The sequence below is a fragment of the Chiloscyllium plagiosum genome, unplaced genomic scaffold (assembly GCF_037043375.1).
Source record: "Chiloscyllium plagiosum isolate Xiang-an unplaced genomic scaffold, Cpla_swu_hap1 HiC_scaffold_33, whole genome shotgun sequence".
In the NCBI taxonomy this organism is placed as follows: domain Eukaryota; kingdom Metazoa; phylum Chordata; class Chondrichthyes; order Orectolobiformes; family Hemiscylliidae; genus Chiloscyllium; species Chiloscyllium plagiosum.
The window spans coordinates 24,735,183-24,754,136 of record NW_028270171.1 but is presented as its reverse complement, the minus strand read 5'-3'; the positions used below and the strand labels follow the sequence as shown (position 1 = coordinate 24,754,136).

Below are 18,954 nucleotides of genomic sequence, written 5' to 3'. Positions count from 1 at the left end.
GCTCCTAGCACAAGCTCCCATTCTTGCCCATGTATTGAATCAGAGACTTACTGCCTCTACCTGTCTGCTTACTCTGTCAGATTCCCTTAGACTGAGACTGAGAGATTCGGAGATTATGAGAAAACCTGCTGCAAATCGATGCTACAATAGCTTTCTTTGAGCTCCCTCATAAACTCATCTCCATGGTAAAATGAATCACATGGGCCTTGTATCCAGGTAGAATTTTTAAACATTCAATCACTGAGGATGTTGCAAGCTAGGTCAACATTTGTCGCCCAACTCTAACTGCCCAGAGGGCAGTTAAGAGTCAACCACATTGCTGTGGGTCTGGACTCACGTGAAGGCCAGACCAGGTGAGGATGGCAATTTCCTTCCCTAAAGGATATTAGTGAATCATGTGGGTCTTTCCAACAATTGACAGTGGATTCACTGCTATCATTAGACTTAAAATTCCAGATTTTCATTGAATTTAAATTCTACCATCTGCCATGACAGGATTCAAACTAGGGTTCCCAGAACATTGCCTGGGTCTCTGGATCAACAGTCCAGCAATAATACCACTAGGCCATTGTCTCCCAGTGCCACTAAGCTATATCCTTTAGATTCCCAAGTTCATTCTAAATTGAATCCAAACAGGTGGTTTAAAGTGTAACTGTTTACAAAACCTGGCATGCCTAATTCTTTCCTAGGAACTCAGTCACTGAAGATGTAATTGTTTATGTACAATTAGCACAGATGTTTTGGTAATTGTTTACAGGCCATCTTGTATCATCTTCCCTGCAAAACAACCATCCTCTGCTTTACTGAACACAAAGGCTACTTTCATCCTTTATACAACCAACACATGAAAACAATTCGTGTGACCCCTTCACTCCATTTTACCCAAAAAAAGAGAGTCCCACAATATTCTGAAACTTCATGTTTTGTAACGAGTACCTTTATCACTACTAGTCATTGGAGCAGTGGTGAGGTGAATGCATGGTAAATCCTGCTCTCCTGAATTTTCTGAATCACGGTAGCACGAAGACAAAAAAGAGGAACCTAATGCATTATAACAGTGAGGGGGGGGGTATGGGGAGGGAGAATGGTGGTGGGTAGGGAGAACCAAGTCTTGGGGCGGCACGGTGGCTCAGTGGTTAGCACTGCTGCCTCACAGCACCAGCTTCCCAGATTCAATTCCAGCCTCAGGCAACTGTGTGGAGTTTACACATTCTCCCATGTCTGCGTGGGTTTCCTCCCACAATCCAAAGACGTGCAGGTCAGGAGAATTGGCCATGCGAAATTGCCTATAGTGTTAGGTGCATTAGTCAGAGGGTAATGGGTCTGGGTGGGTTACTCTTCGGAGGATTGGTGTGGACTGGTTGGGCCGAAGGGAATGTTTCCACAGTGTAGGTAATCTAATCTAAAGTCTTTGAGGCAGAAGCGTTTTTCTCTAGATTGCAAAAGGTGTCAGAGGGCATAGGAACAAAGTGCATCATATCTCAAACAGCAAATCTGTAAGTTGCCATCATCAAGAAATTCATGTAAAAGATCAATAAGAAAGCTGAGTTATCGTAATGAGAAAAGAATTTAAAAAGAAATATAGCATAGGAACTGGCCCTTTGGTCCTCTAAGTCTGTGCTGACTCATTTTGCCCTTCCGTACTAAAACTGTCTTCACTTACAGGATCTGTATGCCTCTCATCCCTTCCTATTCATGCAGAATAAAAGAAGCACAACTTAGGAGCTAAAGTAGTTGATTAAAATCATATGATCTAGATGGACCAAAGTTAATAACTGAATATTTATTGATTATATATACATATCACTTCCAATACCTTGACAAAACCTACCACAAGAGTGCCAAGTTCTTCAAATTTGCACAAAGGTGATACAATGGAAGGGGTAGATGGGTCTTTATTTTAGCATCTTGGATAAAAGATGGCATTTCTGACAATGCAGCACGCCCTCCGTTCTGCCATGATGGGCTTGGATTTTGAATCTATACACCTAAATCACGTTTATGACTGAGTGAAGATAAGAACATGAAGAGGGTCAGTAGAGATGTACAAAAAGGCTGGTGTTCATAGATTAATTAAAAATCATGCTAAAAACTAAGTGCCAAGAGAAACAAACATACCCCGAAAATAGATTAGAAAAGGTAAACAGTTGGGCAAGAGAATTAGAAAAATTAAGGATTATTGCTGAAGAAAGAGGGAGAAATGTTATCAAAGCTTTACATCTTGCACTCATCAAGACTAAAAGCAGAAGTGTCTAAATTTCAATCACTGCAGTTTATGGTACAGGAGAATAGAGTGCTGATTGGTTTATAAGTTGACTGTGGTCAAGGTCGAAAAGTGTGGTGCTGGAAAATCACAGCCAGTCAGGCAGCATCCGAGGAGCAGGAGAGTCGACGTTTAGAGCATAAGTGTTTCATAGCCAAGGCCTCTCCATGGAGAAAGCAGCAGGAAATTATAGGCTTAAGACACAAGGCTTGAAAGTAATCATTTCGTTTGCCGAGAATAAGTCTCTACATATGGAGACATGTCACTTTTAGCAACCATACTTTGGCCATTGTTCTGAGATTAGCCAATTAAGTTCCGCTCCAGGAATCTGCACAAAAGTCAATACTGACTCCCTGAGAGTATGCTTAAACTGAGGTCTCATCTGCTCTCATAGCTGGACGTTAAAGAGCCTGTGGCTATCATATCTGATGCTAACACATCCCGAGCATGTAAGAGACTTAAATATACACCCTGGTTAGTTGTAGGTTAGATTAGTAGATAGTTGAGTTTTGTTTGTTTGTTTTTCTTTTCGGGGTTTTTTTGTTGTTTTGTTTTTTTTTGTTAAATTTTGGCTATTGTATATTTGAGCTAATTGTATATCAATGTTTATATCTGAGAGTTTTGTTTATTTTTGTAAACTTGTAAAAATGTTAAATTTCTAATAAAAATATCTATATAAAAAAAAAGAGCCTGTGGCATTATTTCAAAGATGCTCTTGCTAATTGTTACCTATCAATCAATACAACTAAAACAGAGGATCTGTTCATTACCATGCTGCTGTTTGTGGAAATTTGCAGCACTTTTGCATTGATCATTTTACAATAGTTAGTGGAAAAGGTTGACTTAATTGATTGCTGGGGTGAAGAGGTTATCTTATGATGTTGGGTTGGACGTGGGGTCTGTATCCTTTAGATCTTTGAAGAGTGAGCACTGATAATATTGAAAAATATAACATTCTGAAGGGACAGGAGTGAATGCTGAGAGGATATTTCATTCAGTAGGAGAAACAGGAACACAAATAAGGGTTCTCCTATTAAAGGCAGAGATGAGATTAAGTTTCCCTCTGAAAGAGTTATTACTCTGTGAAATTCTCTCCCCGGTCAGCAGGAAAGGCAGCACCATTGACTCATTTTAAAGCTGAGTTAAACAGATTCTTGATTAAGAGTGGACAGCGAAGAAGGTTTCCTCTGAATACATGGGTATCTTGATCAGATGGGCCAATGGACCAAGGAGTGGCAAATGGAGTTCAATTTAGATAAATGTGAGGGGCTGTATTTTGGAAAGGCAAATCAGGCCAGGACTTATACACTTATACACTGGAGAGTGTTGTTGAACAAAGAGACCTTGGAGTGCAGGTTCATAGTTCCTTGAAAGTGGAGCTGCAGGTGGACAGGATAGTGAAGAAGGTGTTTGGTATGCTTTCCTTTATTGGTCAGTGCATTGAGTATAGGAGTTTGGCGGTCATGTTGTGGCTGTGCAGGACATTTGTTAGGCCACTATTGGAATACTTGTACAATTCTGGTCTCCCTGCTATAGGAATGATGTTGTGAAAATTGAAAGGGTTCAAAAAAGATTTACAAGAATGTTGTTAGGATTGGAGGGTTTGAGCTATAGGGAGAGGCTGAATAGGCTGAGGCTGTTTTTCCTGGAGCATCGGAGGCAGAGGGGTGACCTTATGAACATTTATAAAACCATGAGGGGCATGGATAGGATAAATAGCCAACATCTTTTCCTCAAGATGGGGGAGTCCAAAACTACAGGGTGTAGGTTTAAAGGTGAGAGGGGAAAGACTTAAAAGGACCTACGGGGCAACTTTTTCATGCAGTGGTGCGTGGATGGAATGAGCTGCCAGAGGAAGTGGTGGATGTGGGCTGGGTGCTGCCAGGTGGGACTGGATTGGGTTGGGATATCTGGTCAGCATGGAAGGTTTGGGCCAAAGGGTCTGTTTCCATATGGTACAACTCTATGACCATAGAGTCAAAGTTTTTTCGAGAGTAGACAGAAACAATGAGATCTTCAATGATCTTATCAAATACTGGGACAGTTTTGAGGGGCAGAATGTCTGTCGTGCTCTTAATTTGTGTTTTTGTGATAACCACTACAAGGCCCATGAGGAGTCACTAGTTAATCTCCTTGTGGAACTTGCTGAGTATGAGTTCCTTTGGTAACAGGCAATGGCCTGCCCAGCAGGAACTGATCATCTGAGCCCCAAGGCCCTTGTGGCACAGTGGTAGTATCCCTATCTGGAGGCTTGTTCAGGACCCACTTGCTCCAGAAGTATGTAATAACATCTCTGAACAAGCTACTTTTAAAAAATATAAAGCAGACCAAGGAATGGGTTTGCAGAACTGTTTGTCCTGGTCTGGGATGAGCCTTTGTAAGCCACAATTAGTGACTCTATTTTATAAATAATGGAGTCATATAGCACGGAAACAGACCCTTCAATCTAACTTGTCCATGCTGACTAGATATCCTAAATTAATCTAGTACCAGTATTTGGCTCACATCTCTCTAAACCCTTCCAATTAATGTACCCATCCAGATGTTTTTTAAGTGTTGTAATTGTACCAGCCTCCACCACTTCCTCTGGCAGCTCGTTCCATACAAGTAACACCCTCTGTGCGAAAAAGTTACCTTAGGTCCTTTTCAAATCTTTTCCTCTCACCTTAAACCTATGCCCTCTAGTTCTGGACTCCCCTCCCCTGGGAAAAAGGCTTTGGCTATTCACCCTCATCCATGCCCCTCATGATTTTATAAACTACTATAAGGTCACCCTTCAGCCTCCAAAGCTCCAGGAAAAATAACCCAACCTATTCAACCTCTCACTGCAGTTCAAATCGTCCAATCCTGGCAACATCCTTGTAAGTCTTTTCTGCTCCCTTTCAAGTTAAATAATATCTTTCCAATAGCAGAGAGACCAGAATTGAATGCAGTATTCCAAAAACAGCCTAACCAATGTCCTGTACAGCCACAACACAGTGGCACAGTGGTCAGCACTGCTGCCTCACAGCGCCAGAGACCCAGGTTCAATTCCCACCTTGGGCAACTGTCTGTGTGGAATTTGCACATTCTCCCCGTGTCTGTGTGGGTTTCCTCCAGGTGCTCTGGTTTCCTCCCACTGTCACAAAGATGTGCAGGTTAGGTGAATTGGCTATACTAAATTGCCTGTAGTGTTAGGTGTAGGGGAATGGGATCTGGGTGGGTTACTCTTTGGAGGGTCGGTGTGGATTTGTTGGCCCGAAGGCCCTGTTTCCACACTGTAAGTAATCTAATATAATCTAAAAAACATAACTCCTATACTCTATGCACTGACCAATAAATACAAGTATACCAAATGCCCTCTTCGCCAACCTGTGACTCCAATAACCTTTGATTACTTTGTTTATCAAGAACCTGTGAACTATGAACCTACACCCCAAGATCTCTTTGTTTGGCAACATTGCCCAGGATCCTCCATTAAGTGTAATTCCTGCCCTGATGTTCCTTTCCATTTAGGCTTCCTGAGTTATTTGAAGTGCGTATTATATAAAAGGGATCGAATAAATGCTTGAAGGAAAATATTTGTGGGGATATGAAGAAAATCAAAGGAGTGGAACAAATTGGATTATTTTACGGAAGAGTTGATTGAGACTCAATGGCTTCATTCTGAGTTGTTTCATTCTGATTCAGTGATTAAAGGAAATTAACAGAGGAAAGTGAATGAGTTTAATGTTTAAGTCAGGTACAAAACTAAATAATGAGTAGAAAAAGAAAGGTTTAAATGAGAGAAAAAGGGATGCAACTGAATAGTAAGAAGGGAATATCAAAATTTAAAATTTGAAACTTTAAGAAAATTCCTAGAACAATTTACTACCTAAACGAATGAGTCTCGATAATTAAACTTGTCCATCCTCCTGGGCCAAAGATGATAATTGGCAGTCATCAACAATTCTCAAGTTGGTAAAAAAAGTACTTATGTTGGTAATCAAATTTTATGTGCTACTTAATCAATCCCATTTCAGTAAATGCAATTCACGTGTAATTCTGGCTGCAACCACCAGAGTGCACCTTACACCCATCCATTCTGAATGTTGCCAACATCACAAAAAATGTCTACAGAATTACGTCATTAAGACACACTCCTTAGCAAACGTCTGAAGCTGAACGAGTCCAATCATAATGTTCAGTGACCTTAAGATAGCTTTTGACTGGATATCTGTGCAGCCATCAACAATCCCAGTTTTCAGCTCTTTTGATATCACCTGACTCTATAGTCATACAGCACACAAGCCCTTTGGCCTATTGAGTTTGCACTGACCTATCTACACTTTCCAGTACTTGGCCTGTAAGTTTGAATGTTATGATATTTCGAGTATTTACCCATGTACTTTTTAAAGGTTGTGAGGTTACCAATAACTTCTCAGTTCATCTGCTGCTTAAATCCTCATCCATGTCTTTGGCACCTTTTTGACCTGACTAAGCTAACACACCCCTGACTGGCCTTAATTATCTATTCTTTATAAACTTTATATTAGCAGTGTCCTACTCAGACCAAGACACATTTCCTATTGCCACTCCTCCATACTCACTGACCACGAATAGCACCCAGGAAAACGTAAGGGCTGCAGAATCACAGTTGAAAAGTGTGACGCTGGAAAAGCACAGCAGGTCAGGTGACATCCGAGGAGCAAGAGGATTGACAATTCGGGCATAAGCCCTTCATCCTGACATTGCTCATGAAAGACTTAGGCCTGAAACGTCGACTCTCCTGCTCTTCGGATGCTGCCTGACCTGCTGTGCTTTTCCAGCGCCACACTTTTTGACACCAATAGCACCCACTTAAGCAACATTTTGATTTTAAAACCCTCGACCTGTTTTCAACTTCCCACGTGGTCCCACCCATCCCTTTCTCTGGAATCTCCCCCAGCCTGCGATGTCTGTGTTCATTCAATTCTGCCACCTGAAACTTCCCTGATTGGTTCATCATTGGTGGTTCCACCTCAATCTGCCTGGGCACTTTCTGGAATGCCCTCCCTACATAACTCTACCTCACATTCCTCCTTTTGGACAGTCCTTAAAACCTACCTCCTCTGACCTTTGAAATCATGCCTTGAGGGATATCTTCAATCCACTTCAGACAGGTTTAAAATCTCCTCTGAAAGACATTCCCTCAGTTGTACACTACAGTGACAGCCTGGACAGCTCAGCACCCAGACTGTGACTCAACCTCACAACTTTCTGATTCAGAGGTGTGCACATTACCGACACAGTGACATTTGATTCAATCGTGGGACAGACCTGTCCTTTGTTTCAGTGAGAGAATTTTAAATGAAAATGGTTTCTCTCCATTGTGTAAGGCAAACAGCACAACAGCAAAAGAGATGAAAAGGAGTAACAAGCATCTGCATTTATAGAACACTTTCAGTGTAATAAAGCGTGTAACAAAACCAGAAATTGCTGGAAAAACTCAGCAGGTCTGGCACCATCTGTGGAGAGAAATCAGACATAACACTTCAGGTCCAGTGAAGAAGGGTCACTGAAATGTTAACTTTGATTTTTCTCCACAGATGGTGCCAGACCTGTTCTGTTTTTCCAGCAATTTTTGTTATTGTTTCTGATTTCCAGCATCCACAGTTCTTTCAGGATTTTTAATAATAAAGTGTTAGTTATTCGCTCAGTTGGCTAAAGGACGAGATTATGATATATTATGAAGCTGGTTGAATTTCCACACTAGCTGATATAGTTTATGGAGACTCGACACCCTCACCTCACCCCAGGCTTTTGGAATGATTGTCCTCGAATTATACATAACCAATTGTCCCTCGACTGGAGAGAGAGGCACATGGTCCTTTATGGACAATTGCTCCATACCAATAAAACACCTTGACTATTAGAAAGTAACATAGGGAGATATTCTGGCAGATGGCCAAAGATTTAGTCCAAGATTTGGTTTTAAGCTATGTCTTAAAGGAGTATACCAAAATAAGCAACTTAGGTGGGGGATTTCACAGATCAAGACCAACCAACTCTTGGAACAAGCAGATTTGGCCATTGTACAGAGGCCAGAATAGCATGTAGACAATAGGTGCAGGAGTAGGCCATTCTGCCCTTCGAGCCTGCACCGCCATTCAATATGATCATGGCTGATCATCCTTAATCAGTATCCTGTTCCTGCCTTATCTCCATAACCCTTGATTCCACAATCCTTGAGAGCTCTATCCAACTCTTTCTTAAATGAACCCAGAGACTGGGCTTCCACTGCCCTCTGGGGCAGAGCATTCCACACAGCCACCACTCTCTGGGTGAAGGAGTTTCTGTCCTAAATGGTCTACCCCATATTTTTAAGCTGTGTCCTCTGGTTCGGGACTCACCAGAGGACGATCGGAAACATGTTTCCTGCTGCCAGTGTGTCCAATCCTTTAATAATCTTATATGACTCAATCAGATCCCCTCTCAGTCTTCTAAACTCAAGGGTATACAAGCCCAGTCGCTCCAGTCTTTCAGCGTAAGGTAGTCCCGCCATTCCAGGAATTGACCTCGTGAACCTACACTGCACTCCCTCAATAGCCAGAAGGCAGTTAGCTTGAAAAACTTTGGACCTGGGGGGGATTACAGAGATAGAGAGGTGCAAGTTGATGGAAATATTGAATGGGAATGTCAGGCATGAGGGTTAAAAATTAAGGTTTTGCTTAACTTTGAGATGATTGAGGCTAGCAGTAGGTAAAAGGGAGTTATGACCTTGGCAGCAGAGTTTTGAATGACCTTGAATTTACAGGTAGCAGACCAAGGGACACTGGCTGTGAGCGGGTTACTGTATCTGGCCATGAGTAAACTGCTGTATCTGAAGACCTGGCCATTAATGTGTTGCTTTCCAAGTCTTGAGGTAACAAAGGCATGAGGAAGGGCTCCAGCAAATATCAAGGATGTATCAACCCACCTCCAATTATGGTTGCCAACTTTGGCACTGTGTATTTCTTGAGCTTTCATCACATTCCTGATGAAGGGCTTTTGCCTGAAACATCGATTTTCCTGCTCCTCGGATGCTGCCTGACCTGCTGCGCTTTTCCAGCACCACTCTAATCTAGACTCTGGTTTCCAGCATCTGCAGTCCTTGTTTTTATCACATTTATCAGCCATGTGCAATTAGCCCACACCTATGCTTACCTTCCGAAACGTCGACTCTCCTGCTGCTCGGATGCTGCCTGACCTGCTGTGCTTTTCTAGCACCACACTCTCGACTCTGATCTCCAGCATCTGAGCCCTCACCTTTTCCCATGGAGATTGGAAAGCAGTCAGACTCTCCTGTTACCCAGATTGGAGGAGCAGTAACCTTTCTTTCCCATCTTCTATTTTTTTGGGGGGATGTGGGTATTGCTAAGGCCAGTATTGTTGTCTATCTGTAATTGGCCTTAAACTGAGATGCTTAATTTGCCAATTGTTATGGTCACCTATCCTGAGACTACCTTTCATTTCCAGATTCCAAGGGGACATTTGAAACCATGTCTTCAGAGAATTATCTTGGGCTCCTGGATTGCATTGTCAATGTCCTCCTGCAACATCAGCAAAATGGAGGAGCTGGTCATTGACTTCAGGAAGTAAGCATTCCCCTGTCAGCAAGCCCCTGGTGGTGAGATGGAGATGGTAAAAAGCGTCAAGAGCCTGGGAGTGACGATCACCGACTATCTGTTAAGGACCACTCATGTTGATCTGACAGTCAAGAAAACATAACAGTGCCTCTGCTTTGTCAGGAGGCTAAGGAAATTCAGTATGTCCACAAAGACTCTCACCAACTTTTGTAGATGCATCGTAGAATGTTACAGCACAGTACAGGTCCTTTGGCCCTCGATGTTGCACCGACCTGTGAAATTAATCTGATGCCCATCTAACCTACACCATTCCATTATTATCCATATGTATGTCCAATGCCCATTTAAATGCCTTTAATGTCAGTGAGTCTACTACTGTTGAAGGTAGGCCGTTCCACGCCCCTAGTAACTCTCTGAGTAAAGAGGCTACCCCTGATATCTGTCCTAAATCTATCACCCCTCAATTTAAAGCTATGTCCCCTCATGTTAGCCTTCACCATCCAAGGAAAAAGGCTCTCACTGTCCACCCTATCCAGCCCTCCAATTACCTTACACGTCTTGATTAAGTCATCTCTCAACCTTCTTCTCTCCAATGAAAACAGCCTCAGTTCCCTCAGCCTTTCCTCATAAGACCTTCCTTCCATCCCAGGCAATATCCGAGTGAATCTCCTCTGAACCCTTTCCAAAGCTTCCATGTCCTTCCTGTAGTGTAGTGACCTGAACTGTACTCATTACTCCAGATGTGGCCTTACCAGTGTCTTGTACTGTTTAATAGAAAGCATCCTATCGGGATTAATCAGAGCTTGGTGTAGCAACTGCTCTGTCCAGGACCATAAGAAGCAAAAGTTGTGAACCACAGCCCAGTCCATTATACAAGTCAACCTTCTATTCATTGACTCCACCTATGCGTCTTGCTGCCTCGGATTAGATTAGATTAGATTAGATTACTTTACAGTGTGGAAACAGGCCCTTCGGCCCAACAAGTCCACACCGACTCTCTTAAAAGCAACCCACCCAGACCCATTCACCTACATTTAACCCTTCACCTAACACTATGGCAATTTAGCATGGCCAATTCACCTGACCTGCACATCTTTGGACTGTGGGAGGAAACCGGAGCACCCGGAGGAAACCCACGCAGACACGGGGAGAACGTGCAAACTCCACCCAGTCAGTCGCCTGAGGCGGGAATTGAACCCGGGTCTCTGGCGCTGTGAGGCAGCAGTGCTAACCACTGTGCCACCGTGCCGCCCACATCAGGCAGCCAACATCATTAAAGACCCCTCCCATCCCAGTTATAATCTCTTTCAACTTCTTCTATCAGCAGAAGATACAAAAGCTTAACCACACCTACCAAAAGGCTGAAGAATAGTTATTAGACTTCTAAATGGACCTCTCAGTTTTCAAAATTAAAGTTAATGTTGATCTTTTTGTGTTCCTTACAAACTTTGTATGGTATGATCTACCTGTACTGCATGAAAAACAAAACTTTTCACTGTACCCAGGTACATGTGACAATAATAAATCAAATCAAAGTCATCACCACCTCACAACTGTCTCTGCTGTCCCCAACCCTACAGGGTAGATAGGGAGAAAGTGTTCCCTCTTGTGAGAGGTCAAAGAATGAGAGGCCATAGATCTAAAGTGATTGGCAAAAGGAGCTAAAGTGACATGATGAAAAACTTTCACGCAGCAAACTACTGGGTTCTGAAGCGCACTGTGCGAGAGTGAGGTGACCGAAAGTTCACCTTCGTCCTTGAAAGAACTGTGGATGGAAAGCAGAAACAAAAACAGAAATTGCTGGTAAAACTCAGCATGTCTGGCAGCATCTGTGGAGAGAAATCAGAGTTAACATTTAAGGCCTTCTTCAGAGCAGACCATTCTTTGAAAATGGTGTTAAGTTGTAAATTAAAAGGGTATGTGCAGGGTTACAGGATGCAATGGACCGAATGGCCTTTTTTCCTGTGACAAAATTCTGATTTTAATTTTAAATGGACTATTGGAGCAGTGTAGCTGATTGTTGGACAACATTTCAGCAATAAAGTAGACAATAAAGTTGGGGCTCTTATGACACAGGGTAGTGCCTACTTCTGAGCTAGTAAGCCCTGGTTCAAGTCCAGAAGAAGGGTCGCACTCGAAACGTTGGCTTCTTCACCTCTGATGCTGCCTGGCTTGCTGTGTTCTTCCAACCTTCTGCTTGGATTCTAGCATCTGCAGCTTGGCTTTCTCTCTGAGGGGTTCAAGTGCAAGCTGCTCCAGTAAACTTGTTTTTAACTCACCACTTGTATTTCGCTGCGATTCCTCAGCCCAGGCAGCGGAGGGCGCTGCAGCACTCGGTTCACTGGGAAGGTCATTTCTTGGTACCTCTGGCACTTGTCACTAAACGGTGTGCATCAAAGAAAAAAAGGAGCGGAATGGAAATGAAAACAACGGTACGGTCAGCGTTTTTTTTTAAAATAAAAACGTTTCTCTTGCTCTCGATATTCGTAACGTAGACGAAGGACCGAAGGTATTTATTTCGGAGTCAATGTTATTTTTCCGCCCGTTTGACGGTTAATACCCATGGTGCCTTGCGATGGATTGTAAACATCACGTGGCCAGGATCACGTGGCCAGGATCACGTGCCCCGGGGTCAGCTGCTCCCTCCCTCTCTCTCTGATTCACTCCGTCACTCTCTCGAGATGGAGTTTCTTTACGGCAATCCCTTCAGCACCCAAGTCGGGCAGCGGGTTGGTAAGAAACACATAAACATACATTCTCGCGAAACGACGACGTTGCTTCCCCGCTCTCCCGGTCCAGTCTCTCGGAGCCAAAACCTCTGCCCGGTCGGCTCTGGCCCGCTTTAAAATCTTTGCGAAGGGTTTTCCTTCAACGGCTGAAGTTAATGGGACCGGCGATGGGCAGTTCCGTTATCCAATCGCGTCAGGCCCTTCGTGACCGACGGCCAATGGGCATGCAGGTGGGCGGTGTCCTCCCGGTTGATTGTCAGGTGGGGAGCTGGGGGTTGTCAGTTTTCCTGCATTTGTTTTTGGAGGGGCCAGTGTTGGACTGGGGTGTACAAACTTAAAGATCACGCCATACCAGGTTATAGTCCAACAGGTTTATTTGGGAGCACTAGCTTTCGAAGCGATGATTCTTCATCAGGTGGTTGACCTGATGAAGCAGTGCTTCCAAATAAACCTGTTGGACTATAACCTGATGTTGTGATTTTTAGCTTTCCTACAGTTGAGGGACTTCCAATCTGCACTACCCAGCGTCCAGTTGTCAATATTACATATTCACACAGTGAGTGCACATCTTACAGGCACGTTTGAAGTTGCCTAAAGTGTAGTGTATTTTTCACTTTAAAATTAATTAATGTAATGTATCTAGAATGTGAAATATTTTGTTATATTTGAGACAAAGTCATTGGGCACATTCAGATCCTAATCTGCAGTGGCTGGTGAAATGTGAGTTCATTTGATAAATCTGGAATCGTAAGGTAGCCTTAGTGGTGAAGATTGAAACTATCGTGGTTGCAAAATCCCAAATGGTTCACTGATGTCCCTTAGGGAAGGAAACCTACTGCCCTTTACCTGGTCTGGCCTACAGGTTGTTGCTTAGTTGCTGTCTGAAATGGAATACAAGTCACTCTGTCATCCATGTCCCATGACCCTTGAACAAATGGAGGTCTTGCCAGTGCCATTCACATACCAAGTATGGATGGGAATAGTATGTTTTTTTTCAGGGGATGAATAGATGAGAAAGGAGTGGAAGAAATCAAAACAACAAACATTCAGGTGGTCTAGCAGCATTTGTAGAGAGGGAAGATGAGTTTTTATGTGCTGGAAAAAGTTCTGAACTTCCATTAAGTGCATAGCCAGGAGTAGGCTATGAGGAACAGTCGGTAGCAGGGTGCTAAATAGCAAGAATTACATGGCTATCCACTGACTATTCCACTTCTTGTCCCTCTACCAGTTTAATTCCCATTAATCTTTAATTCTGATGAAAGGCTAACTCTGTTTTATGTTTCTGCTTTCCCTAAAGAACATTGGTGAACCAGATGAATTTTTACAACATTTGATCATAATTAGTACAGATGCTATTACTGATACTAGGTTTCAATTCCTGATATATTAATTGAATTTAAATTCCACTAGTTACTGTGGATTTGAACGCATGCCCATGGAGCATTTGCCTGTACCTCTGGATTACTGGTCCAGCAACATCAATCCTTACCTGAGATATACTTTGTGTTCTGTTTTAATTTCAGATTGCCAAAATATGGAGTATTTTACTTTAGTAGTAGAATATTATATTTAAGAATTACCAATATATGCTTACAAGAATGGTGGGAGGAGGCTCGCTGGAGTACAAACATCCCAGCAGACCTGTTGGGCAGAATGGCTTGTTTCAGTGCAGCACATTGTGTGGTGCTGTGTGTATGACTCTTGTCAGATTTTGATGTGTGTCACTGTCATTTTGTTTAGGTGCCAGATGTTAGACGTTAAATGTTTGGCTCTGTATTGTTTTGGAATACTCTGAGCTCATGGTTTATAAATACACAGTGGTTTGCTTCCTGTTTTTAACATGTTTGAAGAAGCTGAGTTTTCTGTGGAAGAGACTAACACAGTGACATTGCTGGATGAATTTAGTTTATTTTAAAATTATTTTAAGTTGTATGCCCTTGGGTCAGATGTTTACTCAACATCGTATCACAATCGTGCAGTTGGTCTGAATTTGGAAATGGTGAATTGTTCTAAAAATTAGTTGATTTTTCTAGAAAGGACATAACTGTATGTTATGCTCTCCTGGATTTCCCAGTGGGACTGTTGTCTTAGATGCATGGGGAAGGGGGCACAACTGTTGCCTGAGATTTTATGCCAATATCTGATTTCCACCTTTAGCTGATATCATGATGTAGTAGGCAAAAGTGAGGATTGCAGATGCTGGAAATCTACATTTTGGGCCGGAGCCCTTCGTCAGGAATAGCTATTCCTGACGAAGGGCTCCTGCCCAAAAAGTTGATTTTCCTGCTCCTCTGATGCTGCCTGACCTGCTGTGCTTTTTCAGCACCACCCTGATCTAAAATCATGATGCTGTAGCCAGGAATTGAAAGCTTGACAGATTCTCTTCCTCCCAAGCCCAGAGTTTGAGACAGATTGTGCACCCACACCCACTTCAAAGGGAATCACTAACTCAGCACAGACCAGGAACTGGGACATGGCCATTTTCATAGCCTTCAGCAAATAGAACCATTGTGGAAGAAGGGAGTCATTCCTAACTCGGTCAGGTGAGATGTGTATGAAAGCAAATGCTGCAAGTAGGAGAGGTCTGAAATAAATATAGAAAATGCTGGGGACCATTTGTGGAGAGTTACAGAGAAAGAGTTAATATTATGAATGGATGACCTTGCATTTGTAATTTCCTCCATTTAAGCATTTAAGTGCCTGGGAGTAGCCTGTATAAAGTCAAGTAGGTTCTGTGAGGGAGATTGTAAAGAAGAGGAGGGCATATACAAGTAAGGCAGAATTATTTCTATAGAGCATCTAAACATTTCTGAAATATACTTAGGCATGGGTTTGAAGTGCAGAAATGGTTTGTCTGTCAGTTTAGGCCTGATGACAAGGTGACCAAAAGTATACCCAGCTACCTCACAACATGTGCGCTTCTAATCAGTGTTGTAAGTTGGGATCTTGCTGGTTTGTTTGCCTCATGAGCCCAGGGAAGTTTTGTTCATGCTACTGCGTCAGCCAAACTCAGTTGTTGATTGATTCTGGGAATGTTTGCAGGGATTATAGCTGTATCTCTTTGGGAAGCATTTACCTGTGACACTGTTGGGAGAGCCTAAAATGAATTTATGCAGCGCAAACAGCTGCGTTGTCATTGGATCTTCATTACACTCTTAATGCTGAGTATCTGTTGATACAACTGTCCATCATTGACACCTTGTGACAGGTTTCTCTGCTAACAGATTTTCATACCAGTGGAACATTTCATTAACTCAACAAAGCAAAAGAAGTTAATTTACAGTGCCTATTTGAAGAAAAAAATCTCTTCCTACTATAGCAAACAGAACTTGAGAACAAAACTGGAGCAACTCAGTTTCCATACAGTACAGTGAGTGCAAGACAGTTATGTAGCACAAACAATTGATGAGGGTAATCAGTAGAGTGTATGCCTCCACCACATTTTGTTAACTCAATGTTAATTAATGCATTTGCTCCTAGAATTCTTTTTCTCTGGTTACTTGATACTCTGTAACTACAAAGTTGGAGATTTTTTTTAAGACCTTCCATCTCACTGAGAAAGCTTCAGGCCAATCCACATCCAATAACCTGCTGTGAAAGCTCTGTTAATGCTTTACAGCTCTAACACAGTACCAACAACAATCCACAACATTCTGAAATAAAGCCAATTTGGCCATCTCTCAGTAACACATTGTTTTAAAATGTGGATCAAGATCTTGGAACATCATCAAAACCTATTAATCTCTTCCTAGGGCTGTTCCTTGTCTGTACAGCATGTTTTGTTAAAATATGTTCATTAGATTTTAGATATTTTGTTTATAGGCATGGACAAGTTGGACTGAAGGGTCTGTTTCTATGCTGTATGACTCTATGATCGACAGAAATGAAAACATTACAATGAGGTTAAGACATAAGGTATGAGTCTTAGGTTCATAAGGTCAAGTCCAGTCACTTAAACCGTGCAAGGTCCAGATGTGATTGGCAAGGGAATTTCCCAATCATCTTCGATCAGTCCAAAAATCATGGTGTCTATATGTTTGACCACCTGCAGGGTATCAATTGAGCATTTAAATCAAGATCAGAACTTGTCCCAGAATGGGTTATCAAACACTTTTATTTTCTGATGTAGTGAAACCTAGATGAAGGTTTATAGCCATGAAAGTTGAAGTGAGCATGAGAGAAGTTGAAGTAAATTGAGAAGTTGTGATAAAGTGTAAAAGCAACCTTAGCCTTAATTTATTTTCAGCATCAATTCGTAATTCATTTTGTTTTTTGCCCTTTTGAAAGAGTGGTCAAATTTAGTTCTGTTTGCTGTTTCCCTGTATTCCAGGAAGCTTTACCCTTGTGATGTCCGCATTGTTGGTTCACAACTCTGTTTTTACCTAGTGAATACCCTCCATTGTGAATTGTACCCAGTGAACTATCTGTAAAAAGAAAATAGCATTCTGTTAGTTCAATGAATTTTTTTCTCTTGATTCAATTTTAAATGAATAATCATTGTGAACCTCTACCATGAGGTACAGTGTAAGTAGGTTTTTAAACCTGCACACCCTAGTCTGAATAATACAAAGCTGCTGAGATTTATAGTAAACAGCTCACTGACCATTCCTGTTCAGTTGCTTTCATTTGTTGAAAATTTGTAGCATGTAGTTTGATGAAGTGAGATTCTACTTATATATTCAGCCTGAAAGAAATACACCACCTCTGACCTTAAAGGATTTTGAAAAATAGCATTATGATAAAATGTTAGATGCATTGGAAAATATTTGTTTGAGGCTGCAATATTTTTGGGTAAATTATTGTGCTCTCCAACATTGTCAGTTTGGAGAAGGCAGTATTTTTCCACTCTGCCCATTAGGAATCTGATTTTTTTTTAAATCAGAGGCAGGGAACAGGAGTGAGGAAAGTTTTCCACTTGCAAAAAAGGATGACTGGAGGAAACCTCAACTATCAGGCACTTTTTATAAATTTAAATTAAAATGAAAATTGAAAATGCACCATGGTATATTAATGGTACTCCCACTCAGACTTGGGGGGTGGTCTGCAATCCTACCAGGAGTGCAGGCTGTGTCTGCACTAATCCTTGATCGGAGATTGCAGTGGTAAATAGGGAACCCATTAGCTCCTTTAAACCTTGATCATCAAGAGTCTCGATGGGTTTTATTGCCAACCTGCCACTCATGGCTTTGGGCAGTCTCCCTGGGTACTGAACAGCAGTTGATCAAATGGCCAGGGTCAGGAAGTTACTGACCTTGTAATTTTTGGACTCTAATTGTTGGAAAAAGTAAAAAATAAAATCAGGAAATATGCTTCGTTGTCCCAAACCTGGGTAATGTCCATGTATTTTACTTGAAAAATACATCAAAGGTCACCCTCCTTCCACAGTACTACCACATTGTAATTTCCACATGCCAAGTTAACCTTGTGACTTGTGTGATTGAAGGAGGTTTTTGCCATTCTACATTGCTACAATGAGTAACTTGGATGAGTTGGATCAGTCCCATTATTTGGCATCCTAGTGCTTGTTGAAGAGAGAATCCTTTGTTCTGTTTATTTGGTACAACTCCCCATGCTTGTTATTGGTAAGAGATTCTGATAATGTATCCAAGTCCTTATTTGCTAAACTGAGTAAGTACAAATCCTGACTTTTTTCTAGCATTGCAATACATGCCTTATGGTGTGTTGAACAGCCTGCTATTAACAGTGCAATTGCCCATTTGAAGAGCTTACAAAAAAAATGTGAGGGATAGCAAGTTTAAATTTGAAAGGAATTGGTGAACAAAGCTGCCGAAGATGTGTGCTACTCACCTATCAGATAGAAGCAAAGGAGTTTACTTTAAAATGGAGGTTGCAGCCATTGCATTCTGAATGTTGTCTTTGCACTACCAGATTAAAAAAAGTAATTGCAGATATTTGGTAACTTGCAGAGAGAAACCTGTTGACCAGTAGGACAAAAGAAGCAACATTTTCTTGCGTATTTTTTGCAATAAGTCTGAGTGTAAAGAATGAAGGTTGTGGCATTTCTGCTGATTACCCTGCTTGATATGTTTCGCACTTTTCTGTTTTTAAGTTTTTGATTTTTCATTGTCTGTCTGTGTTACATATGAGGTTTTCAAATGCAGTACTCAATCAGTACAAAAAAACTAATTCTTTTGGAATCTATATTTTTGAAATATATTTACAATGTAGATTTCACAAATCATTTTATGTAGTTGGAACAAAGTTGTTATTTAGTCAATCAGTTTGATTTGTTCTTGTAATTTAAGTTGTTTAATCTTCTCTTTGTATTATGATAATTGTAAAAAAAACTTGCCAAACATATTGCTAGAGTACATTAAGAAAATAAGCTTAATGCAAACTGGAGGAACCTCTCAGGAAGGGTCACCATATCCGAAAT

The 18,954-nt window shown here is 41.6% G+C and overlaps 1 protein-coding gene across 4 annotated transcripts in view; it reads left to right on the top strand.

Annotated features, from left to right (window-relative positions):
• The first annotated feature begins 12,457 nt into the window (after positions 1-12,457).
• tom1 (target of myb1 membrane trafficking protein) overlaps positions 12,458-18,954 on the top strand; it is a 116,761-nt gene continuing 110,264 nt past the window's right edge. For 3 of the 4 annotated variants that reach the window (XM_043679949.2, XM_043679947.2, XM_043679946.2), the window contains exon 1: positions 12,458-12,561. In XM_043679949.2, coding sequence (XP_043535884.2) covers positions 12,510-12,561 — 52 coding nt within the window. In that variant the 5' untranslated portion in view covers positions 12,458-12,509. The remainder of the gene's footprint in view (positions 12,562-18,954) is intronic. The other variant, XM_043679948.2, reaches the window with a different exon arrangement.